This window comes from Pseudophryne corroboree, chromosome 8 (assembly GCF_028390025.1).
Source record: "Pseudophryne corroboree isolate aPseCor3 chromosome 8, aPseCor3.hap2, whole genome shotgun sequence".
Lineage (NCBI taxonomy): Eukaryota > Metazoa > Chordata > Amphibia > Anura > Myobatrachidae > Pseudophryne > Pseudophryne corroboree.
Genome location: NC_086451.1, coordinates 267,655,408 through 267,681,289, shown reverse-complemented (window position 1 = coordinate 267,681,289; position 25,882 = coordinate 267,655,408). Strand labels below are relative to the sequence as shown.

The window sequence follows — 25,882 nt, the reverse complement described above, 5'->3', positions numbered from 1 at the left end:
GCATGCATATGCACCGCAAAGCGCCGGCACGTCAGCCGACTGCACCAAGCATCGGTGCATAGCAAAGGGATGGTGCGAAAAAAAAGCAATCACTGGGGTGATCGCAAGGTGACTGACAGGAAGAGGCCATTTGTGGGTGGCAACTGACCGTTTTGTAGGAGTGTCCGGGAAAACGTTTTGAGGGAGGGTGTCGGACGTCAGCTCTGGCCCTGATCAACGCATCGGCTGAGTAAGTCCTGGTCAGTGCGGAGACTGCACAAACTGATGTTTGTGCAGGTCTCCGACAAAAGCAAACGCACACCTGCACAAAGGTAATACCCTCCCCCTGTAGTCGGCGACTACCTGATCGCAGGGATGCAAAAAAATGCACCCTAGCGATCAGGTCTGAATTACCCCCTAAATAACCTGCCATGGCTATTCCATTCACCACCAATCGGGACTGAAGCTTGTGTGCGCACATGCGCTCTTTATAAGCAGCCAAATTCCCCTCGCATGATACAGTCACACAAAAATTGTAAGAATCATTTGATAAATTTGGTGTGCAACTACATTACATTGAATGGTTAAGAGTCAGAGAACTAGTATTAGTCAAGAGCTTTGCCCATGGTTTTGCACTGAAGGAACCATGTCTACAAACAATATTTTGTATAAATTTTTGTACTCAGTGGACCATACTACTCACTGAATGTTACAATATTGTGTGGTTACTTAAAAGCCAATTACACTGCTCTAAAACTGGTAATATACTGAACCGTTCAGCAGAGCAGCCAATGAACAGGGGAGGAGAAGACTTCCCACTAGTTGGAGCGTCTCCATATACCACAATATAGGAGGAGGGGAACTTAATTTTGTTGAACGATGACTGAGTGAACTGAAGTAGACTGAATACCCAATAGAACGAACCAGACCATTATTCATCTGTTTCCAGGCTGTGAATGATCATCATTCAGTACCACACTCTGAACCTGTCATGAAGTTGGCTGGTTTGACCTATTTCATGTGGTGTGCAGCCAGCTTATTGGTCAGTTATGGAAGCACACAATGTGCGATTTCTGCACTGGTAATGACAATTGTTGCACATGTGAAAAAGCATTAGCTGTTGGGGGTGAATAAAATGTTCACATGGGAAAAGCTCATAATATTTCTAGGAACAACAAAAGTAGGATATAAAGTATGATACAATGCACTAACATGAGGAAATGAAAAAGGAAGGAGGATTTTTTTTTTTTTTAGCAGGATGCCATCTAAAAAAAACAAAAAAAACAAACAACAACCTTACATGCACACTCTATGGTGTTGTATGAATGTTTTTGATTTCTTTTGGTGGACTTCAAGTAAAGGTATGCACATCAGGTACGGTCGCAATTTTTCTCTGAAACCACACCGACAAAGGCAGATATTTGAACCTTGAGGGAGGCCAGACGCAGGCCTAAGTCCAGGCCCTGCTGAAGAAAAGCAAATAACTTGGCTATACTAAACTTGGAAGCGTCATAGTCGTTAGATGCGCACCAAACAAAGTAAGAATGCCAGACCCTATAGTAAATCCGAGCCGAAGACGGTTTCCGGGCCTGCAACATAGTTTGAATGACCGCCTCAGAAAACCCTTTAGCCCTTAAGACGGAAGCTTCAAGAGCCACGCCGTCAAAGACAGCCGGGCTAGGTCCTGGTAGACACAGGTGCCCTGAACGAGGAGGTCTGGGCGTTGTGGAAGTAGAATTGGACGCTCTGACGATAGGACTTGCAGGTCTGAGAACCAGTGCCGTCTGTGCCATGCTGGAGCTATGAGAAGCAGAATTCCTTTTTCTTGTTTGAACTTCCGAATTACCCTGGGCAGGAGGAGTGACACCGGAGGGAACACGTACGGCAGCCGAAACCTCCACGGTACCGCCAGCGCATCATCGAATGCTGCTTGAGGATCCCTTGTCCTTGCTCCAAAGACCGGAACCTTGTGATTGTGTCGAGACGCCATCAGATCTACGTCTGGAAGGCCCCACCTTTCCACTAGGAGTTGAAACACTTCTGGATGGAGGCCCCACTCGCCGGCATGCACGTCCTGACGACTGAAAAAGTCCGCTTCCCAATTCAGGACTCCCGGAATGAATATTGCCGATATGGCAGGTAGATGGCGTTCTGTCCACTGTAGAATCCGTGAGACTTCATTGCTAGGTGACTTCGAGTGCCGCCTTGATGATTTATGTAAGCCACTGTGGTGGCGTTGTCCGACTGTACTTGAACAGGACGGTTCTGAATTAAATGCTGGGCTAGGTTCAAGGCATTGAAGACCGCCCGCAACTCCAGAATATTGATCGAGAGGAGGGACTCCTCCTTGGTCCACCGCCCCTGAATGGAGTGTTGCTCCAGCACCGCGCCCCAACCTCTTAGACTGGCATCTGTCGTCAACAGGACCCAGTCGGATATCCAGAATGGACGGCCCCTGCACAGTTGTTGGTCCCGGAGCCACCAGAGCAGCGACAGACGGACCTCCGGAGTCAATGAGATCATTCGAGACCTGATCCGGTGAGGCAGGCCGTCCCATTTAGCTAGAATCAGCCTCTGGAGAGGGCGAGAGTGAAATTGAGCGTACTCCACCATGTCGAATGCTGACACAATGAGGCCCAGCACCTGCATCGCCGAATGTATCGACACTTGCGGACGAGATAGGAAGCAACGAATCCTGTCCTGAAGTTTCAGGACTTTCTCCTGAGACAGGAACAACCGTTTGTTGTGAGTGTCCAGTAGTGCTCCCAGATGCACCATGCTCTGAGCAGGGATCAGGGATGACTTCTTCCAGTTGATGAGCCACCCGTGGGCTTGCAGAAACCGGACCGTCACATCTAGATGACGCAGGAGAAGTTCTGGGGAATTTGCCAGGATTAACAAGTCGTCCAAATACAGCAGTATCCTGACCCCTTGACGGCGGAGTACCACCGTCATCACCGCCATGACTTTTGTAAAGACTCGCGGAGCCGTTGTTAAACCAAAAGGTAACGCCCGAAACTGGTAATGGCAGTTGCCAATCGCAACTCTCAGTTATTGCTGATGAGACACTGCTATAGGAATATGCAGGTAAGTATCCTGTATATCCAGGGAGACCATGAAGTCCCCAGGTTCCAAGGCCAGAACTATAGAGCAAAGGGTTTCCATTTGGAACTTGGAAACCTTCACAAACCTGTTCAATGCCTTGAGGTTGAGAATGGGCCGAGAGGACCCATTCGGTTTCGGGACTAGAAACAGCGGAGAATAGTACCCCCGGCCCCTCTGTGCAAGAGGCACCTGTACTACGACTCCTGTATCCAGGAGGGTCTGTACCACCGAATGTAGAGTGTTTGCCTTTGTCTTGTCCAACGGGACATCTGTCTGGCAAAATCGATGAGGGGGTCAGTTTTTGAAGGCTATGGCGTAACCTCGAGTACGACTTCCCATACCCAGGCATCTGAAGTGGTCTTCAACCATTCCTGGGTATACCCTCCTAGAAGCCGGCCCCCCACCCTGGGATCCCCCAGAGGGAGGCCCGCCGCGTCATGCGGCAGGCTTACATGTCTTGGAAGCTGGATGACGGGCCGCCCAGGCTCTTTTGGGCTTAGGCTTACCAGGTTTGGAAGTGTGGGCCTGCTTGCTGTGCGCCTGACCTTTTGCTTTACCTGAAGGACGAAAGGAAGTACCTTTAGCCTTCGACACAAAAGGAGCAGTACTTGGCAGACAGGCAGTTTTGGCAGTAGCCAAGTCAGCCACCATCTTATTTAAATCCTCCCCAAACAGAATATCTCCCTTAAAAGGGAGTACCTCCAGGGTTTTTCTAAAGTCCAGATCCACAGACCAGGAACTCAGCCACAATATCCGGCGAGCCAGGACTGACGTAGTAGAGGCCTTGGCTGCCAGGATACCAGCATCAGAAGCCGCCTCTTTAATAGAACGAGAAGCTGTGACAATATAAGACAAGCATTGTCTAGCATGGTCAGAGGAGATTTCAGCATCTAACTCCAAGGCCCATGCTTCAATGGCCTCTGCAGCCCAAGTAGCTGCAATAGTGGGCCTTTGTGCAGCACCCGTGAGGGAGTAAATCGCTTTCAGACAACCCTCCACACGTTTATCCGTAGGCTCTTTTAGAGACGTGACGGTGGTGACCGGTAGAGCTGAGGAAACCACCATCCTAGCCACATGTGAGTCCACTGGAGGAGGCGTTTCCCAATTCTTAGACAGAGCCGGCACGAGGGGATAGCGAGCCAGCATCTTCTTTTGAGGCACAAACTTCGTACCCAGGTTTTCCCAGGGTTCCTGACGTATATCAATTAGGTGGTCAGAGTGAGGTAAAACTTGTTTAATCACCTTCTGACGCTTGAACCTATCTGGTTTCTTAGGAGGAACGGATGGCTCGGGATCATCCGTAAAATTAACTTAATAGCCTCCAAAAGATCAGGAACATCCACATGTGAACCACCCTCCCCATCAGCCGTATCCGAGTCAGAACCTGTGGGGTCAGTGTAAGTGCCGTCTTCAGTGACAGCAGTGGATTGTGAGGAGACAAGCACTCGCTTAGAGGACCCCTTGGACGTAGGCGAGCGACGGTCAGACTTTTTAGTAGTCAGGGACTGGTTCAACTTCTTTATTTGAGCAAATAAATAGTCCGCCCGCGGCGGGTTAGCTGCAGGGACCACAAACGGTTGCACCGGCATTGGGGGTCCCATAGGGGGTGTTAGTTTATGAACTAGCGTATGCAGAAGCGTGGAAAAAGCGGCCCACGGCGGGTCATTATTTGCCCCCGTTGCCACCGTCCCACTGGGGGGCAAAGAGCCTCCAGAATCAGAGCCCAAAGCTGCTATATTCTCCTCATAGGTATCTGCGGCTTCAGCAACACCGGCAGTGTGTTCAGCCCCAGAACCGTTACCCTCAGAAGCAGACATGATATAACTTGCAGTATCAGGTAACAGTACAATTTGTCAGCAGCACAATACCTCTAGCCCAAACCCCTGCACAGTGTAGTCAGCACCAGCAGAGATAAAGGAGAGATATGGTGACTAAATCAGAGAAAAATACATAATACAGTATATCTTTGTGAAAATCCTATATTAGATAAAACCTAACGCACCAAGCTCCCTCAGGTTAAAGACTATAGGGATAGCAGGTTGAGTGAAAGACACGAAATGGACACCACTCAGCTATCAAATGCACACACAAATAGTCACAGTTTGTACAATGCAGAGGTTATTACTAACAATAATACTGCACTGGACTAGCTTACACAGCTATATAACAATAGATATAACAGTACACAGTAAGAACTGGATGTATATCACAGGGTAGTTGTACTAGGAAACCCTGACTAAGAGCACTCTTTCTTAACTAACACTGACTAAAAAAGGCAGGTAGAATACTTAATTGTCTTGTAAAGTCACAGCACTGACAACCAGGCGGCTTTACATAGGAGGATTTGCCCAAGCATTCCCATGAACAGTGAGCTCAGGGATAATGGCGCCGCAGACACTGCCTGGGAGCGAGGGAGTGACAGATATGTAGCTCCAGGGCGGGAACATTTGCAGAAAATGGCGCCCTGGGGCTGGGGGAGGGGCTTCAGGTCCAAGCTCTATCCCCCTGCTGGCAAAACCACCGGGTACTGTGGGTTCTAATAAAACGGTTTATAGAGAAAACCTGACCTGTCCTATGCCCTGGTGGTCTAGTGGGATCACCTGTACTGCCACAGTGTCCACCGCCAGCGCGCGCGGCCCGCCTCCCACTGACTGCGCCGGATCGCAAGCGGGACCCACTTACCACCTCCCGAAGTGCGGCCACGCGATCCCGGAGAGCCCCCGTCGTGTGTGCCTGACAAGACGAAAACCGAAGCCTCCTGCTGTAGTTACCCGGCAACCAGGGCTCGGGAGTGTACAGCGCCGCTGGGGAGAGCCGGAGCTGCAGCCGTGAATGTCCACTGACATGTAACACTGCTGCTGCCCTTGAAGTCTTCACTTTTTTCCTCAGAAAAAAGCTCTTCTTAGGGCTGCCTGGAGCAGCCCCTCTGTTAAGTGCCTGCTACTGCAGCACCAACTACAAAACTGAGATCCGGTGCAGGGAGGCGGGGTGATATAGGAGGCGGCGCTATGCATTCTGGGAACAGTCAAAGCTTTAAGCCTGTTGGTGCCTCGGATCAAGATCCTACTCTACACCCCATTGTCCATTCCTTGTGGAGCCCAGTGTACCCCGCAGCAGAAAAATGCATGTGAAGAGCCGCCCAGAAAGGTAAGAGACGCCCACCAATTCACTTGCAAATAATTGTGATGCATACACAGAAATTGAGTACCATCGACAATTCCAGTTGACCCATGCATTGCGAATTTGCAAGTGAAGCTGAATTAAGGCCCTATAGCAGCCCTAATAAGGGACTCTCATAACCACTACAGCGTTTTTTTAAAACTTACTAGTAATCATTAGCAAAATGTATGCTGTTCTAACTACTGCTGCTATATAAAGTATCTGTGTTGCTTTTTAAGAGTTGGTTTTCTTAGTACAGGTTGAGTATCCCTTATCCAAAATGCTTGGGACCAGAGGTATTTTGGATATCGGATTTTTCCGTATTTTGGAATAATTGCATACCATAATGAGATATCATGGTGATGGGACCTAAATCTAAGCACAGAATGCATTTATGTTTCATATACACCTTATACACACAGCCTGAAGGTCATTTTAGCCAATATTTTTTAGAACTTTGTGCATTAAACAAAGTGTGTCTACATTCACACAATTCATTTATGTTTCATATACACCTTATACACAGCCTGAAGGTCATTTAATACAATATTTTTAATAACTTTGTTTAATACACAAAGTTTGTGTACATTGAGCCATCAAAAAACAAAGGTTTCACTATATCACTCTCACTCAAAAAAGTCTATTTCGGAATATTTGGATATGGGATACTCAACCTGTAATAACGGTGCTTCTCTTAGTTTAGGAAACAGGTGCTGGTTAAGACTAGATTATCTCATGGCAGGAAAGTGATCTTTAGATTTTAAATATTTTCCGCCAGCCAGTGTGTCCTTTATTTAAAAAAAAATTTTTTTTATGTATATACTTTTATCACTTCCTTATGTCTTCTCCAGGTTAATACATCTGTTTGATAAACCAGTGATAAGTGCAAGGTGATAAACGCACCAGCCAGTCAGCTCCTGTCACTTTGCATATTGGAGCTGATTGGCTGGTGCGTTTATCACCTTGTACTTATCACTGGTTTATTACTTCCTTAGGCCGTCTCCAAGCCCCATTATGTGTTCGGATTAATCCTATTATTTTTATTGGAAACACAAGGAATTATGGCACTGCTCCAGGTGGCTGTACAGGCTGCAGACTGCTATTCCAGGTAATTTGCTAGCCACATGCAGCAATGGTAATGACCCCCATGTCCCTGTGCAACAGCCACAGCTTGTACAGCCCTTTCCAGTACTTTCCTTATAATCAGTAATAGCCTTCTATATGAACCTGCTATCTTAGGGTGTGATTCAGACCTGATCACTGGGCTGCTAAAATTGTTGTAATGCGATCAGATAGTCGCCACCCAAGGAGAGTGTCTATTCGCCGTGCAAGTGTGCGATCGCATGTGTACGCTGAACTGCCAAAAACCCCTCAGTCAGCGGACAGCTGCAAACCCGTTCGCACCACACTCACCATTGAATGTTTTTCCAGTGTGTACAGTATGTGTGCAGCCCAGGACTTACTCCTACAGTGCGATGAGAACGGGCTGATCGGGTCCGGAGCAGATGTCACATACCCACCCTGAAAACGCTCGGGAACGCCTGCGTTTTCCCCGACACTCCCAGTAAATGGTCAGTTACCATCCACAAACGGCCTGTCAATCTCCTTGCAGATGAAATTTTCGCAACAGCCTGTCACTGACCGGTGATGCCTGTTGTTGTTGGCCGAAATGCGTGCACATGTAGTATATTGCTGATCGCCTGCTATGCGAAAATGCACAGCAGCGATCAGGTCTGAGTCACCCCCACAGTTGACAGTTTTTGGGGGTCCAGCACGATTTCCCCATTTATCCATGTACTTCTGCTAAGTCACTTATTGTAGAAACGTTGCACGACCTTGTCGCAAGCCACAGACTCGCACATAAATCAAACGAATAGATTACACAGTAAAAAAAAAAAAAAAAAAAAACATCTACTTTATAAACCTACTGTAGGAAGCATTTTAAGTCCAAATAGTCTGTAAATTTACCTGAACCTACCACTTACATGTTTCCATAACTAGATAAGGATAAAAATTAAAAAAGGATTTATTGTTGTTGGGAAATTCTGCTGCCTGACAACTGAGAGGTGTGGAGAGATGCCAGCTCCTATGATCGGCCACCGATCTACAGTATGACAGCCTATCCAATCAATAAAAAATATTCTATGCAAAAAAATAAAAAAAAAACAACCATAAAAATTTATAAAAGCTGGACATGATTTTTTTTTTCACTTAGTTTTTATTGTCATTTGTTCAGAGGGGTAATCATCATTCTTTTAATGATTTTAGTAAAACAAAAAATGTTACACACAAAAAAAAACAACAACTGTAAACAAAAGGATCACACAAGAAACTACATAATGAGAATAAGAGTGCTTTGGTTCTTTGCCCCAAGGAGTGACTAATGTAAAATGTGTACAGTTTTTCTGAAATTCCATTTGATGTAGAAGAAATGATTAGTCACACACACGAAACCTACAAATCATACCAATAACTGGAATGTCATTAGATACCTATATCAGCAGGATGGGAAACCTTGCACAATAGCAGGTGTATAGGTTAATCTTCTGCAATGCTCAGCAAAACAGGATATGGGACCTGGCACTGCATGCTGGGAGTGCAGGTAAGCCACAATACTACTGGGATTTGGGTATTGCACTAAGACAAATTTTAGCTTGGGGTTACACTCACCTACTTTTGCCCAGACTACACGGTGCCCATTACACATCTAACAGAATAGTCCCAAGTGGGATTTGTGTAGGATATCCATCCTCAACTAAAAGTCCCAAATTCAAGCACTATCATGGTTTACTGTCAATTTCTACCTCTACTTTAGGCAAATGGCCAAGGTTCATATGTAATACTGTCCACAGGTTAAGAAAGGGGATTTAAAATGACATTCTGTACAATAATTGTTTGAATACATTTAAAATGTAAGCTGGAGGGGCCATGAGACAAAAATATAAATCTAGATATCTGGACAAGTAGTGTTGTAAAGAAACATCCTTAAAGTATGGACATTTCATATTAGATTTCTTGTTCGGTCAGTATTTTCAATAATATTACAGAATTCAATTTAGCTTACTGTCGAGTTTTGCATATGATCTAGGATTACACACGGTCTATAATTTAATTTAAAGTGGTTCTATAACCATTACTATATCCTTCACACACACTATACCAGCCTGACACACTTTGTAATAGAAAGCACAATGTAGCAAGCGGTAACATGTCACCATCTGACTATACTATACCTACAGAATCTATTTCAAATTTGACAGGGACAAAGAATCACGCACAAACCCAACAATGGTTGCAGACCACGAAGTGGGTATACGTAATAAAAATGAACTCTTAGTGGTGTCAATGCCCTTTAACTGAAAGATGTACAGCTCTACATATCATCCAGGTGTTTATTATGAATGTCCAAACTTGTGGAATGATACAGGACAAGCTTCACATCTAACATGGTGCAGGCTTATGTGTAAAAAGAAAATCAAGTGGCCCCCACCTATCTATCAAGTGGCCCCCACCTATATTTTAGCAGCATTAGAAGTAACTTAGGGTACATTTTAAAACTGCAACTATGGCCAGCCAGCTTTTTAGAAAACATATGCTGTCAGGGCATGATGGAATTTGTAGTTCCACAACAGCTGTAGAACTACAGGTTACTCAAATCTGGCTGATCGGAGTCAAATGGGAAATTGGTTTTATATTAATCTGCACAAAAACAATGGAAAAAAAAAAAAAGTGGGCAAGTGCATATCAGGCCTGTTTTGAGGGGCAATTATAAGGTTTGATATCCAGCATAGCTCTTTCTTCTGCCAATTAAGTAAGCAATCACAACAATGACAATTAGGCCTGCAAGTGCAGCACCAACTACGATTGGAATTAAAATGGAGTCGTCATCGAAGGAACATTCAGAAGCTGTAGATGGAAAAAAAAAATAAAAAAAAATATATGGGTGAAAACAGAAAAAAAAAACTAAAGAATAAAAAAATAAAAAATATGTTAAACTAAAGAGAGACAGCTGGAACACACCGACATTGACAGATGGTATGTGGGGTGTCTACTAGGTGAGTGATCTTGTACTCCTAATGTTGAGCTCTAGAATTAAAAACTTAATTGGTTCAGCCCATATTGGTTTCTGAGATTCAGACCCAGACATCTAGTGTGCCATTCTGACAAATAGCCATTATGTGACATGTACTACAGGAGCAACCACCAATGTGGTAATCTTTATATAAGCCTGGGTACACTGGTACTAGGCCAGCCCTACTTTGCTGAAAACCAAAGACCATTAAGTCCAGAAAAGGGCTACTGTAATATCTTCTATAACTTTGAGGAATGAGATGTTGAGTCATCAGACTCCCTCATCTCCCTTACATACAGTGTATAGCCATGCATATTGCCAGGGAATGCCAAACTAATATGGAGAAATAAAAATAGGATTTTAATTACCTACCAGTAAATCCTTTTTTCGTAGTCCATAGGGGATACTGGGAATCCATAGTACCATGGGGTATAGACCGGTCCACTAGGAGCCTTGGGCACTTTAAGAATTTGATAGTGTGTGCTGGCTCCTCCGTCTATGCCACTCCTACCAGACTCAGTCTAGGAAACTGTGCCAGAAGAGACGGATAGATAAGGAAAGTGGTGAGATTACGAACCAGCATACAGAAAACAAGAGGAAAGTCATGCTAATCAAACTTAAAGCATGAACAGCAACAGCTGAACAAACCAGAATACTCAACCAAGTAACAGTGCAAGAAGAACGAAGCACCAGGCGGGCACCCAGTATCCCCTACAGGCTACAAGAAAAGGATTTACCGGTAGGTAATTAAAATCCTATTTTCTCTTATGTCCTTAGGGATACTGGGAATCCATTTAGTACCATGGGGAAGTACCAAAGCTCCAAACCGGGTGGGAGAGTGCTGAGGTTCCTGCAGAACTGATTAAACAAACTGAAGGGCCACAGAGGCCAAAGTATCGAACTTGTAAAACTTAACAAACATGTTCGAACCTGACTAAGCAGCTTGCTCGGCAGAGCTGTAAAGCCGAGACACCCCGGGCAACCGCCCAAGAGGAACCCACCGACCTAATAGAGTGGGCCTGTACTGATTTTGGAACCGTCAATCCTGACGTGGAATAAGCATGCTGGATAGTGAGCCGGACAATCAATTTTATTGGGATCATAGAGAACGAACAGCGAGTCAGATTTCCTGTGACAAGTGGTTCTCTTTACGTACACCTTCAAGGCTCTCAGAACATCCAAAGACTTTGAAGTAGCAGAGGTGTCCGTAACAGCTGAAACCACAATAGGCTGGTTTATGTGAAACGCGGACACCACCATAGGAAGAAATTGCTGACAAGTTCCGAGTTCAGCTCTGTCCTCATGGAAAATTAAGTAGAGGCACTTGTGAGACAACGCCCCTAGCGCCGACACACATCTTGCTGAAGCCAAGGCCAACACTGTGGGTTAGATTCAAATGACCAATCACGCCCAATTTCCTTTCTAAAATGATCTCCGTTATCGCGCATACTGCGCCCATAGTAATCAGGTTTAGCTGTGTAAAGGGTTAGGTGCCTCGCTACTCCGGACGAAGCGAGCTGAAATAATGATACAACGTCCCTGAGTGCAGAAACAGAACGAGTGTGGAAAGGGGTGAAAAGAATTGAATCCCGCCCTGTGGCTGTCTTCCATGTAAGGTACTTTACGTCAACCTCCTGTAACGGTTCAAATCAGTCCGACTGGAGGAACTGTAGCACCAAACTGAGATCCCAAGGTGCCATAGGAGGCACAAAGGGAAGCTGGATGTGCAGAACACCTTTCAAAAATGTCTGGACCGCAGGGAGAAAAGCCAAATTGTTTCTGAAAGTAAATAGACAAGGCCGAAATTTGGACTTTAATGGAGCCTAGGCGTAGGCCCACATCCAGTCCCGACTGCAGAAAAAGCAGATGTCGTCCCAGATGATATTCCACAGCAGAATATGGTCTACTCTCACACCAAGAAAACACACTTCTTCCATATATGGTGGTAACGTTTAGACGTTAACAACACCCCCCCCCCCCCCCATCCTGGGTAGGATCATAGTCGGAATGACCTGGTCAGGAATCCCTCTCCTGGCTAGAATCAGCCGTTCAACTTCCATGCCGTTAAACGTAGCCACTGTAAGTCTTGATAGATGAACGGGCCGTGTTGCAGAAAACCCCCGCGAAGAGGTAGAGGCCACAGATCTTCGATCAGCATCTCGAGGCCAGTCCGGAGCAATGAGGATTGCTTGAACCTTTTCCCTTTTTATTCTCTTTAGAGTTTTTGGGATCAGAGGAAGTGAAGAAAACACGTACACCAGCTGGTAGACCCACGGAATTGTCAGAGCATCTACCGCCACTGCTTGTGGGTCTCTCGACCTGGAACAATACCAGTAGGATTTGTTTCTTTTGGGGAGACGTTTCGGACATCACCATTGGAGTTGGACGGCGGGTTCCAGGGACGCATGTTACCACCTTTAACCATGCTGTTTTATCTACTTATTTGTTAGACCACTTCTACTGGTGAGAGACCATCCATATCCCCTAAGTGTGTTTTAAGTGGATTGTAATAAAATGATGTTGCACTATTGGAGGCTTTATTTCTCTCTTTTCGGTTGTACCATGCTGATGAGGAGATTCTGACAGGAAGGAATCCAAACTGGTCATATTCCAGCTCCCATAAAAAGCGTGGTTGTCTACTTTTTAATATGGTAGACCTATCCTTTTGGTACAAGAGATTTTACAGATTTACTTAATTTTATTGATATGTTTGAGATGAAATACACTATGTATATTTTATTCTCTTTTATGAGCGCCTGTGGACTCAAATGGTGACTTCTTTGACTGCATCTATTTCAAAGTGTTAGGCGACACTTTTCCTTTTCCATTTTTGAGACCAGAGGGCTGCTTTCTTGGCGCACGGTATTTTATTCAACCACGTTTTGTTTTACACAGCAGAATATGGTCTACTCTCACACCAAGAGACATACTTCTTCCATATATGGTGGTAACGTTTAGACGTTACCCCCATACTGGGTAGGATCAGTGTCGGGATGAACTTGTCAGGAATCCCTCTCCTGGCTAGAGAATCAGCTGTTCAACTTCCATGCCGTTGCACGTAGCCGCTGTAAGTCTTGATAGACGAACGGGCCCTGTTGCAGAAGACCCCCGTGACGACGTAGAGCCTCACGGATCTTCGATCAGCATCTCGAGGCCAGTCCGGAGCAAGGAGGATTGCTTGAACCTTTTCCCTTTTTATTCTCTTTAGAGTTTTCGGGATCAGAGAAAGTGAAGAAAACACGTACACCAGCTGGTAGACCCATGGAGTTGTCAGAGCATCTACCGCCACTGCTTGTGGGTCTCTTGACCTGGAACAATACCACTTGAGCTTCCTGTTGAGTCGAGAGATCATCATGTCGGTCTGTGGATATCCCCACCGACTTGTCAACCAGCGGAACACCTCCGGGTGGAGGACCCACTCCCCCAGGTGCAAGTCGTGTCTGCTGAGGAAGTCTGCTTCCCAGTTGTATATTCCCGGAAGGAAGACAGATGACTACACCACGGCGTGTTTTTCCGCCCAGTTGAGAATTCTTGACACCTCAGACATTGCCGCTCTGTTTTTCGTTCCGCCCTGTCGGTTTATATAATTACCGCTGTTACATTGTCCGACTGGACTTGAATGGCATGATTCCGAAGTAGAGATGAGGCCTGCAGAAGGGCGTTGTAGATTGCCCCGAGTTCCAAGATGTTTATTGGAAGGATGACTTCCCCATCTTCCTTGAAACTGCACCCCCTAAGTGACTGCTCCCCAACCTCTGAGGCTTGCGGCTGTGGTTAGCAGAATCCAATTCTGAATCCCGACCCTCGATGAGGTGAGAAATCTGTAGCCACCACAGAAGGGAGAATCTGGCTTTTAGCGACAGACAGATTATCTGGTGCAAAGGAAAGTTCGATCCGGAACCACTTGTTCAACAGATCCAGCTGGAAGGGCCCCGCATGAAACCTTCCGTATTGAAGCGCCTCCATTTTCCCAGAAGGAGAATGCACAGATGCACAGAGATCCAGGTTGGCTTCAGGACAGCCCGAACCATAGACTGGATTTCCATAGCCCTCTCCAAGGAAAGGAACACACTCAGACTCTGTGTCCAGTATCATTCCCAGGAAAGGAAGTCTGTGTCGGTTCCAGGTGACATTTTGGTAAATTCAGAATCCACCTGTGATCCAGGAGTAGGTCTGGTTGAGAGGCCAATGCTGTCTAACAACTACTCCCTGGATGGTGCACTTATCAGAAGATCATCCAGGTACGGAATTATGTTCACTCCCTGTTTGCGGAGTAGAAACATCATCTCTACCATCACCCTGGTGAACACTCTCGGTGCCGTGGAGAGACCAAATGGCTGGGCTTGTAACTGGTAGTGACAGTCCTGCAGTGCAAACCGTAGATAAGCCTGATGAGGCGGCCAGATCGGAATGTGAAGGTACGCATCCTTGAAATCCAGAGACACTAGGTATTCCCCCTCCTCCAGACCTGAGATCACCGCTCTCAAAGACTCCATCTTGAATTTGAACACTCGTAAGTACGAGTTCAACGACTTGAAGTTCAAAATCGGTCTTACCGAACCGTCCAGTTTCAGTACTACAAACAAGTTGGAATAATATCCCTTCTTTTGCAGATGCGGTGGAACTGGAACAATGACCAGAGTCTGTACCAGTTTTTGAATGGCATCCTGTAAGGTTATACTTGCTTCCTCTGAAACTGGTAAGCCTGATTTGAAGAATCTGTGAGGTGGGAGCTCCTGAAACCCCAGTCTGTAGCCCTGGGAAATAAGATCTATGACCCAGGGATCGTAGCATGATGTTGTCCAGATGTGACTGAAAAATTTTAGTCAGGCTCCCACCTGCCAGTCTTCCAGGCATCGTGGTCCACCGTCATGCTGAAGGCTTTGAGGAAGCAGAGCTTGAGCTCTGTTTCTGTGAACCAGCAGTTGCTGGTTTTCATGGTTTACCTCTAGTGCCTCTGGTGGCTGTAGAAGAACCTCTGGTTTTGCCCTTAAACTTGGCAGTCCGAAAGGACTGTAGATTAGGTACCGAGTAGGCCTTCCTGGCTGAGGGAGCTGCAGAACGAAGATACGTGGACTTACCCGCAGTAGCTTTAGAGATCCATTTGTCTAGTTCATCTCCAAATAAAGCCTCTCCTGTGAAGGGCAGGCCTTCCACGCCTTTCCTGGAGTCCGCGTCAGCAGTCCACTGGCGTAGCCACAAGCCTCTGCGTGCGGACACTGCCATAGCAGTGGTGTGTGCATTAAGCAAGCCTATTTCTTTTATGGCTTCCACCATAAAATTTGCAGAGTCCTGTATATGTTGCAGGAGTAAAATAATCTCCCCCTGAAGCAAGGTACCTAACCCCTCAATTAGGTTATCCGACCATTTGGCGGTTGCCTTAGTAATCCACCCACATGCTATAGTGGGTCTCTGGACCACCCCAGCAGCTGTATACAAAGATTTGAGTGTATTCTCAATTCTACGATCAGCCGTCCCTCTTAGAGAGGCTGCACCCGTGACAGGCAATAACATTTTCTGTGACAGCCTAGATACTGATGCATCCACTATTGGTGGATTTTCCCACTTTTTCCTATCCTCAGGAGGAAAGAGAAAAAATTATAACCTTTTAGGGATTTGAAATTTCCTATCATGATTAACCAATGGTTGTTCAAACAGGATATTTAGTTCCTTTGACACAGGAAAAGTGGCTGAGGATTTTTTTTTTATATTAAAATAAGCTTCCTCAGTATCCTCCTTTTCCTTATCAGGGATATGCAGAACTTCTCTGATAGCTTCTATGAGAACCTCTATTCCCTGTAACAGAGTAGCCTCCCCCACCTCTGAGTCCTCCTCCCCCTCCTCCATGTCTGACCCCTCATCAGAGTCAGACTGTAGGATATGGGCCAAAGGACGATTTTGCAGACAAATGGTAGGGGACTGAGATGCTAGTTTTGGGTACTGAGTCTCTGTTCATAAACTCAGTCATCGATTGCTTTAAGTACTGCGTCTCTCTCTCATTGCGGGACAATTTAGTAGAAATATTGGAGATGATTCCCCTAATGGAATCCAGCCAAGCTGGCTCTGCCCCGCTAGCCTGGGAGGGTGCACTGCACTGAGTACACCGCAGTGAACCCCCTGGAGAAGAAGAGGAACACTGTGCCTTACAGGAAACACACTCTTTGTCCGACATACTGTGGCAGTGACAGCAGACACACACACACACACACACACACACACACGGACAGGTTAAATGCACAATTAACACACAAAGATCCCTTCAAGAGAGACAGAGATAGTCTGGAGCCAGCACACATTGCCCTTACTGCTAATGCCAAGATAAGCTGGGTCGCAGACTAAGTACCCAGATTTGGGACTTGGTACACTGGTACCGGTGAGGTAATCTGGAGTCTCTCTGGAGGAGCTGCGCGTCCCTGTCAGTCATCGTCTGTGTCCACTGCAGAGGGAAAATGGCACTGGTGAGCTGCTCATAGTGAAGCCCAGCCCTACTGGCTGAGGTAATTTTAGTGCCTAAAATGGAGTCAGCCCCCTTTTAAGTATGTAATGCCAGTCTGGGTACTATGTAAACACGTAGTTCCCTCTCTTCAAGAGGTTGGGCCGTTCCCCCCACCTAAGTCCCACGAAGCAGGCAGGCTGGTGCCATCCAGACCTGCCTGAAAATAACAAACATACAAAAGAAATGCAGAAAACTCTTCAGGAGCTTCCATAAGCGTGACCGGCTCCTCCGGGCACATTTTCTAAACTGAGTCTGGTAGAACGGGCATAGAGTGAGGAGCCAGTGCACACTATCAAATTCTTAAAGTGCCCAAGGCTCCTAGTGGACTCGTCTATACCCCATGGTACTAAATGGATTCCTAGTATCCCCAAGGACGTAAGAGAAAATTTAAAAAAGCACTGAGGTAAGCAGTGAAACACCTGCTACAAAATCCCAAGTTTTATAATGGCTACATAATGGTTGATCCAAAAACTGCACTGAACTCATAAAAATTCAAAACAGCTAAAAACACACATAACACAATTGCCTTTCATATATATTTTGCTTACTGTAATATAAGCGGACACCTACAGAAAGGAATTTCTAAGGTAGCCCTTTCATATAGAGTTAATGAATTACTACATTTAAAAGGTAATGTACACCTTGGAGCAACTCTCATCGTCCAATTACTGTCCACAGCTAGTTTCACTAAAAATGTAATGGTTCAGTGACATCACTGAGTCACGTGAAATACTAAGCTATATTTTCATGAACAGTAACTCAGTGTACAAGTTGCTTAACTCCACTAAGAGCCAGAGTAAATTCTGCAGCTTGTGCAGACAGTAGAATTAAAGGTCTTTATGGAAAATGTGGTGGCCAACGAAAACGGTGTTCCAATTGGTTGCAGTGTCGTTGGAAAAAGGTGAGACTTAATACTGCATAATACACTGGACACATTCAAATAGCGTGGCCATATCGTTCCAATATGTAGAACTTGCAGACACACCATATATGCACTCAGAGAACAATGGTTTTATAGAACAGCTTTGTAAAACATCAGAAGTTGAGGAGAGATGTATCGATACTTTGGTATTACACAAGATCCGCAATGCAGGTTACTATGAGAAGCTGGACTGGAAATAATAAGAATTTACTTACCGATAATTCTATTTCTCGTAGTCCGTAGTGGATGCTGGGAACTCCGTAAGGACCATGGGGAATAGCGGCTCCGCAGGAGACTGGGCATAAAAGTAAAGCTTTAGGACTACCTGGTGTGCACTGGCTCCTCCCCCTATGACCCTCCTCCAAGCCTCAGTTAGGATACTGTGCCCGGACGAGCGTACACAATAAGGAAGGATTTTGAATCCCGGGTAAGACTCATACCAGCCACACCAATCACACCGTACAACCTGTGATCTGAACTCAGTTAACAGCATGATAACAGAGGAGCCTCTGAAAAGATGGCTCACAACAATAATAACCCGATTTTTGTAACAATAACTATGTACAAGTATTGCAGACAATCCGCACTTGGGATGGGCGCCCAGCATCCACTACGGACTACGAGAAATAGAATTATCGGTAAGTAAATTCTTATTTTCTCTGACGTCCTAGTGGATGCTGGGAACTCCGTAAGGACCATGGGGATTATACCAAAGCTCCCAAACGGGCGGGAGAGTGCGGATGACTCTGCAGCACTGAATGAGAGAACTCCAGGTCCTCCTCAGCCAGGGTATCAAATTTGTAGAATTTAGCAAACGTGTTTGCCCCTGACCAAGTAGCTGCTCGGCAAAGTTGTAAAGCCGAGACCCCTCGGGCAGCCGCCCAAGATGAGCCCACCTTCCTTGTGGAATGGGCTTTTACAGATTTTGGCTGTGGCAGGCCTGCCACAGAATGTGCAAGCTGAATTGTACTACAAATCCAACGAGCAATAGTCTGCTTAGAAGCAGGAGCACCCAGCTTGTTGGGTGCATACAGGATAAACAGCGAGTCAGATTTTCTGACTCCAGCCGTCCTGGAAACATATTTTCAGGGCCCTGACTACGTCCAGCAACTTGGAGTCCTCCAAGTCCCTAGTAGCCGCAGGTACCACAATAGGCTGGTTCAAGTGAAACGCTGAAACCACCTTAGGGAGAAATTGAGGACGAGTCCTCAATTCTGCCCTGTCCGTATGAAAAATTAGGTAAGGGCTTTTATAGGATAAAGCCGCCAATTCTGAGACACGCCTGGCTGAAGCCAGGGCCAACAGCATTACCACTTTCCATGTGAGATATTTTAAGTCCACAGTGGTGAGTGGTTCAAACCAATGTGATTTTAGGAACCCCAAAACTACATTGAGATCCCAAGGTGCCACTGGAGGCACAAAAGGAGGCTGTATATGCAGTACCCCCTTGACAAACGTCTGAACTTCAGGAACTGAAGCCAGTTCTTTCTGGAAGAAAATCGACAGGGCCGAAATTTGAACCTTAATGGACCCTAATTTTAGGCCCATAGACAGTCCTGTTTGCAGGAAATGCAGGAAACGACCCAGTTGAAATTCCTCTGTAGGGGACTTCCTGGCCTCGCACCACGCAACATATTTACGCCAAATACGGTGATAATGCTGTACGGTTACATCCTTCCTGGCTTTGATCAGGGTAGGGATGACTTCATCCGGAATGCCTTTTTCCTTCAGGATCCGGCGTTCAACCGCCATGCCGTCAAACGCAGCCGCGGTAAGTCTTGGAACAGACAGGGTCCCTGCTGGAGCAGGTCCCTTCTTAGAGGTAGAGGCCACGGGTCCTCTGTGAGCATCTCTTGAAGTTCCGGGTACCAAGTCCTTCTTGGCCAATCCGGAGCCACGAATATAGTCCTTACTCCTCTCCTTCTTATGATTCTCAGTACCTTGGGTATGAGAGGCAGAGGAGGGAACACATACACTGACTGGTACACCCACGGTGTTACCAGAGCGTCCACAGCTATTGCCTGAGGGTCCCTTGACCTGGCGCAATACCTGTCTAGTTTTTTGTTGAGGCGGGACGCCATCATGTCCACCTTTGGTTTTTCCCAACGGTTCACAATCATGTGGAAGACTTCTGGGTGAAGTCCCCACTCTCCCGGGTGGAGGTCGTGTCTGCTGAGGAAGTCTGCTTCCCAGTTGTCCACTCCCGGAATGAACACTGCTGACAGTGCTATCACATGATTTTCCGCCCAGCGAAGAAACCTTGCAGCTTCTGCCATTGCCCTCCTGCTTCTTGTGCCGCCCTGTCTGTTTACGTGGGCGACTGCCGTGATGTTGTCTGACTGGATCAGCACCGGCTGACCTTGAAGCAGAGGTCTTGCTAGGCTTAGAGCATTGTAGATGGCCCTTAGCTCCAGGATATTTATGTGAAGTGATGTCTCCAGGCTTGACCACAAGCCCTGGAAATTTCTTCCCTGTGTGACTGCTCCCCAGCCTCTCAGGCTGGCATCCGTGGTCACCAGGACCCAGTCCTGAATGCCGAATCTGCGGCCCTCTAGAAGATGAGCACTCTGCAACCACCACAGGAGAGACACCCTTGTCCTTGGTGACAAGATTATCCGCTGATGCATCTGAAGATGCGACCCGGACCATTTGTCTAGCAGATCCCACTGGAAGGTTCTTGCGTGGAATCTGCCGAATGGGATTGCTTCGTAAGAAGCCACCATCTTTCCCAGGACCCTTGTGCATTGATGCACTGAGACTTGGCCTGGTTTTAGGAGATTTCTGACCAGTTCGGATAACTCCCTGGCTTTCTCCTCCGGGAGAAACACCTTTTTCTGGACTGTGTCCAGGATCATCCCTAGGAATAGAAGGCGTGTCGTCGGGATCAGCTGCGATTTTGGAATATTGAGAATCCAACCGTGCTGGCGCAGCACTATCTGAGATAGTGCTACCCCGACTTCCAACTGTTCCCTGGATCTTGCCCTTATCAGGAGATCGTCCAAGTAAGGGATAACTAAAACTCCCTTCCTTCGAAGGAGTATCATCATTTCGGCCATTACCTTGGTAAAGACCCGGGGTGCCGTGGACAATCCAAACGGCAGCGTCTGAAACTGATAGTGACAGTTCTGTACCACAAACCTGAGGTACCCTTGGTGAGAAGGGTAAATTGGGACATGTAGGTAAGCATCTTTGATGTCCAGAGACACCATATAGTCCCCTTCTTCCAGGTTTGCAATCACTGCTCTGAGTGACTCCATCTTGAATTTGAACCTTTGTATGTAAGTATTCAAGGATTTTAGATTTAAAAATTGGTCTCACCGAGCCGTCCGGCTTCGGTACCACAAATAGTGTGGAATAGTACCCCTTTCCCTGTTGTAGGAGGGGTACCTTGATTATCACCTGCTGGGAATACAGCTTGTGAATGGCTTCCAATACTGCCTCCCTGTCTGAGGGAGACGGTAAAGCAGACTTTAGAAAACGGCGAGGGGGAGACGTCTCGAATTCCAATTTGTACCTCTGAGATACCACCTGAAGGATCCAGGGGTCCACTTGCGAGTGGGCCCACTGCGCACTGAACTTCTTGAGACGGGCCCCCACCGTGCCTGAGTCCGCTTGTAAAGCCCCAGCGTCATGCTGAGGACTTTGCGGAGGCGGGAGAGGGCTTTTGTTCCTGGGAACTGGCTGTTTGCTGCAGCCTTTTTCCTCTCCCTCTGCCACGGGGCAGAAATGAGGCGCCTTTTGCCCGCTTGCCCTTATGGGGCCGAAAGGACTGCGCCTGATAATACGGCGTCGTCTTAGGTTGAGAAGCTACCTGGGGTAAAAATGTGGATTTTCCAGCAGTTGCCGTGGCTACCAGGTCTGATAGACCTACCCCAAATAACTCCTCCCCCTTATAAGGCAATACTTCCATGTGCCTTTTAGAATCCGCATCACCTGACCACTGCCGCGTCCATAAACCTCTTCTTGCAGAAATGGACAGCGCGCTAACTCTTGATGCCAGTCGGCAAATATCCCTCTGTGCATCACGCATATATAGAAATGCATCCTTCAAATGCTCTATAGTCAGTAATATACTGTCCCTATCTAGGGTATCAATATTTTCAGTCAGGGAATCCGACCACGCCACGCCCGCACTGCACATCCAGGCTGAGGCGATTGCTGGTCGCAGTATAACACCCGTGTGAGTGTATATACATTTTAGGATATTCTCTAGCTTTCTATCGGCAGGTTCCTTTAGGGCGGCCGTATCAGGAGAGGGTAGTGCTACCTGTTTAGACAAGCGTGTGAGCGCTTTATCCACCCTAGGGGGTGTTTCCCAACGTGCCCTATCCTCTGGCGGGAAAGGGTATGATGCCAATAACCTTTTAGGAATTATCAGTTTTTTTATCGGGGGAAACCCACGCCTCATCACACACTTCATTTAATTCCTCGGATACAGGAAAAACTACAGGCAGTTTTTTCTCACCAAACATAATACCTTTTTTAGTGGTACATGTATTATCAGAGATATGCAATACATTTTTCATTGCTTCAATCATGTAACGTGTGGCCCTAGTGGAAGTCACGTTTGTCTCCTCATCATCGACACTGGAGTCAGTATCCGTGTCTGTGTCTGCCATTTGAGGTAACGGGCGTTTTAAAGCCCCTGATGGCGTTTGAGACCCCTGGACAGGCACAAGCTGAGTAGCCGGCTGTCTCATGTCGTCAACTGTCTTTCGTAAAGAGCTGACACTGTCACGCAATTCCTTCCATAAGCTCATCCACTCAGGTGTCGACTCCCTAGGGGGTGACAACTCTATAATAGGCAATTGCTCCGCCTCCATCTCATTTTCCTCCTCAAACATGTCGACACAATCGTACCGACACACCGCACACACACAGTGAATGCTCTGATAGAGGACAGGACCCCACTAGCCCTTTGGGGAGACAGAGGGAGAGTATGCCAGCACACACCAGAGCGCTATATATAGACAGGAATACCACTATAAAATGTGCTTTTCCCTTTATAGCAGCTGTTATTATTAAAACTGCGCCAAATTAGTGCCCCCCTCTCTTTTTTACCCTTTTCTGTAGTGCAGGACTGCAGGGGAGAGTCAGGGAGATGTCCTTCCAGCGGAGCTGTGATGGAAAATGGCGCCCGTGTGCTGAGGAGATAGGCTCCGCCCCCTTCTCGGCTGCCTTTTCTCCCGCTTTTTGGCGAGTTCTGGCAGGGGTTAAAATACATCCATATAGCCCTGGGGGTTATATGTGGTGTATTTTTGCCAGCCAAGGTGTTTACATTGCTGCTCAGGGCGCCCCCCCCTAGCGCCCTGCACCCTCAGTGACCGAAGTGTGCCTGAGTAACAATGGCGCACAGCTGCAGTGCTGTGCGCTACCTTGTTGAAGACTGATGTCTTCTGCCGCCGATTTTTCCGGACCTCTTCTTGCTTCTGGCTCTGTAAGGGGGCCGGCGGCGCGGCTCTGGGACCGAGCTCCGAGGCTGGGCCTGTGTTCGGTCCCTCTGGAGCTAATGGTGTCCAGTAGCCTAAGAAGCCCAAGCTGGCTGCAAGCAGGCAGGTTCGCTTCTTCTCCCCTTAGTCCCTCGATGCAGTGAGCCTGTTGCCAGCAGGTCTCACTGAAAATAAAAAACCTAAAACTAAACTTTCACTAAGAAGCTCAGGAGAGCCCCTAGTGTGCACCCTTCTCGGCCGGGCACAAAAGTCTAACTGAGGCTTGGAGGAGGGTCATAGGGGGAGGAGCCAGTGCACACCAGGTAGTCCTAAAGCTTTACTTTTGTGCCCAGTCTCCTGCGGAGCCGCTATTCCCCATGGTCCTTACGGAGTTCCCAGCATCCACTAGGACGTCAGAGAAAACACAATTATCCAGAAATTGATGCATATTTGGCCCACCATTACCACCAATCCAGATGAACGTCAGACTGAGCCAGGTGTCAAAGCTTGATGGCAGACAACTGATCAGCTTTTACATGCACAATCAACTGCCAAGTATACCCCATTGTATTGTCATTCGGCTAAACCACACTGCCCAGTCTGGCTGCGTATGTGTGACCACATTGGATACAATTTGCGGTGTACAAGACCTGGATATCCCTACGAATAGCCGAATTAACAGTACACTGGAGTTAAGCAACAGGAAATTGCAGAAAAGTCTACCCACACACCATAGGAGAGCAGTATCAAACACAAAGGGGTAAATGTAATAGGGTCCTAGCTGCCGGAGGTGCGGAACTTCGGGCAAGAACGTCCGTATTTTTAAAGCGGCAATCATATACTAGGCAAAACCAGTTTGGTTTCGCCCTGTAAAGGATTCCCCCCCCCCTTTAGCAACCCTGACGCTATCACATTTACCCGAAAGGCTTATAGGCACATCTTCTTACCTGTAGCATACGTTGCATTCTTTACACTGAAGGGCTGAACTCTTACGTCAAAAGTATTGATGTACAGGTCATCAGATACAGTGACAAGCTGCTCCTTGCGACAGAGGTAAGAGTTTCCTAAAGATGCTTCCCACAAGCTTAGATTTTGTTTTGCTCTTTGAACTGTAATACCTGTAATACAAGATACTCTTAAATGACACATGAAAATATAAACAGTAACAGCACTCTCTCTCTCACACACACACACACACACACACACACACACACACACACATACACACGTGCGAGAGCAGGAGAAAACCTTCAGAGTAGCTGGCAGATTGATTTTGACTTAAATTATTTCTGCTTTCTATCAACCGAATAAATCTTAGACACAGCACCAGTTCCTACTCATAGATGGCTGCGCTATAAGCATAGGTGATGGAAGGGGGTGGGGTTTCAAACATTTCAGAGGTGCCAGTCAATGCTGTTGGGTGTGCAGCGCTCTGAGCCGCCTCCATCATATAGTACAAAGCCAATTGATACTAGAACCTGCCGTGGCTATAACAGCAGGTCCGCCCAGCAACAGATGCTACAGCACCTGTGCCGCCATTCTGTGGGTTTCCCTCCTCTAATGCACCCAGGGCTGCCTGGACCCTGTTGCACCTTTTGTGACTCCATTTAGATCCCATAGAGCAGGTCTGGCCAACTTGTGGCTCTCCAGCTGTTGTAAAACTACACATCCCAGCATGCCCTGCCACAGTTTTTCTATTTCCTAATAGCAAAACTGTGGTAGAACATACTGGGACTTAGTTTCACAACAAGTGGAAATCAACAGGTAGGACAGGCCTGCCCTAGAGTTTTTGCATCGATTAGCACCACCTGAAAAAGGGAGATGGGTTCACTTGAACACACTTTGAGACCAGGCTGCAGCAATGATCCACTAGGTGATCTATGTTTATTACATAAGAAAGGGATTTATCCTTACAGTGCTATAGAAAGCATCAGTGCACCCATAGTGCAGAAAGCCTGAAACATTTATTTATACCAACAGTATACCATATATACTACCAACACTTAGGTGCCCAAGCACCAAACTGCCCTCACAGCGCGTTTAGAGCCTGATGGTGCATTCTGCACCAGATGCACTACAATGCCCAGCAAAGCCAAGAATGCTCCAGGCTGCCACTACATTTACTACTGTTTAACATCTGCATTATGCAGGACGTGTGGTGGGTTACTGCAGCTACCCCTGAGGGCATGACCTTCAGCTGTTTGGGGGTGCCGAAATAAGATCTAAATGTGTAGCCCATGGCAAATGTATCTGCATGAATCTGTTTATCTCCCAATCTACTCTGTTTATGAATAGGTTTATTGAGCCTTATCTTCACGTTATTGCAAATCAGGATCTCTGTAATAAGAAGAGGGATTGCTCAAGATATCCCAGTGCTGTGGATGTTGGCTGTCAATATACCTTCATTTGCATCATGGAGTTTGAAATCAGACACTGGCTAAGAAAGTAAGCGAACCCTAATTCCTAAACCTCCTAACACTAACCCAGATGGCCGACACCCTCCCCCCAGCCATATCCTAACCCTAAACCTCCCTCTCCCGCATACTAACCCTCCCCAGAGTTGCCTAACCCTAACCCTCCCACCCCCAGCCTAAATCTAACTCAAACCCCCCCCCGACTTTCCATTCTATAGTCCCAGCAGTCCTTCGTTCGGGATGCCGGCCACGGCATTTGGATCCATATCGAGATCTTGATGTCGGCATTCTGAGCAGTGTCGTGAT

At 46.8% G+C, this 25,882-nt stretch overlaps 1 protein-coding gene across 3 annotated transcripts in view; it reads right to left on the bottom strand.

The window, feature by feature from the left end:
- Window positions 1–25,882, bottom strand: part of LAMP2 (lysosomal associated membrane protein 2) — an 82,187-nt gene that overhangs the window by 19,762 nt on the left and 36,543 nt on the right. For 2 of the 3 annotated variants that reach the window (XM_063937226.1, XM_063937228.1), the window contains exon 9: window positions 24,110–24,280. In XM_063937226.1, coding sequence (XP_063793296.1) covers window positions 24,110–24,280 — 171 coding nt within the window. Of the gene's footprint in view, window positions 1–8,441; window positions 10,150–24,109; window positions 24,281–25,882 lie in introns of those variants that run through there. The other variant, XM_063937227.1, reaches the window with a different exon arrangement.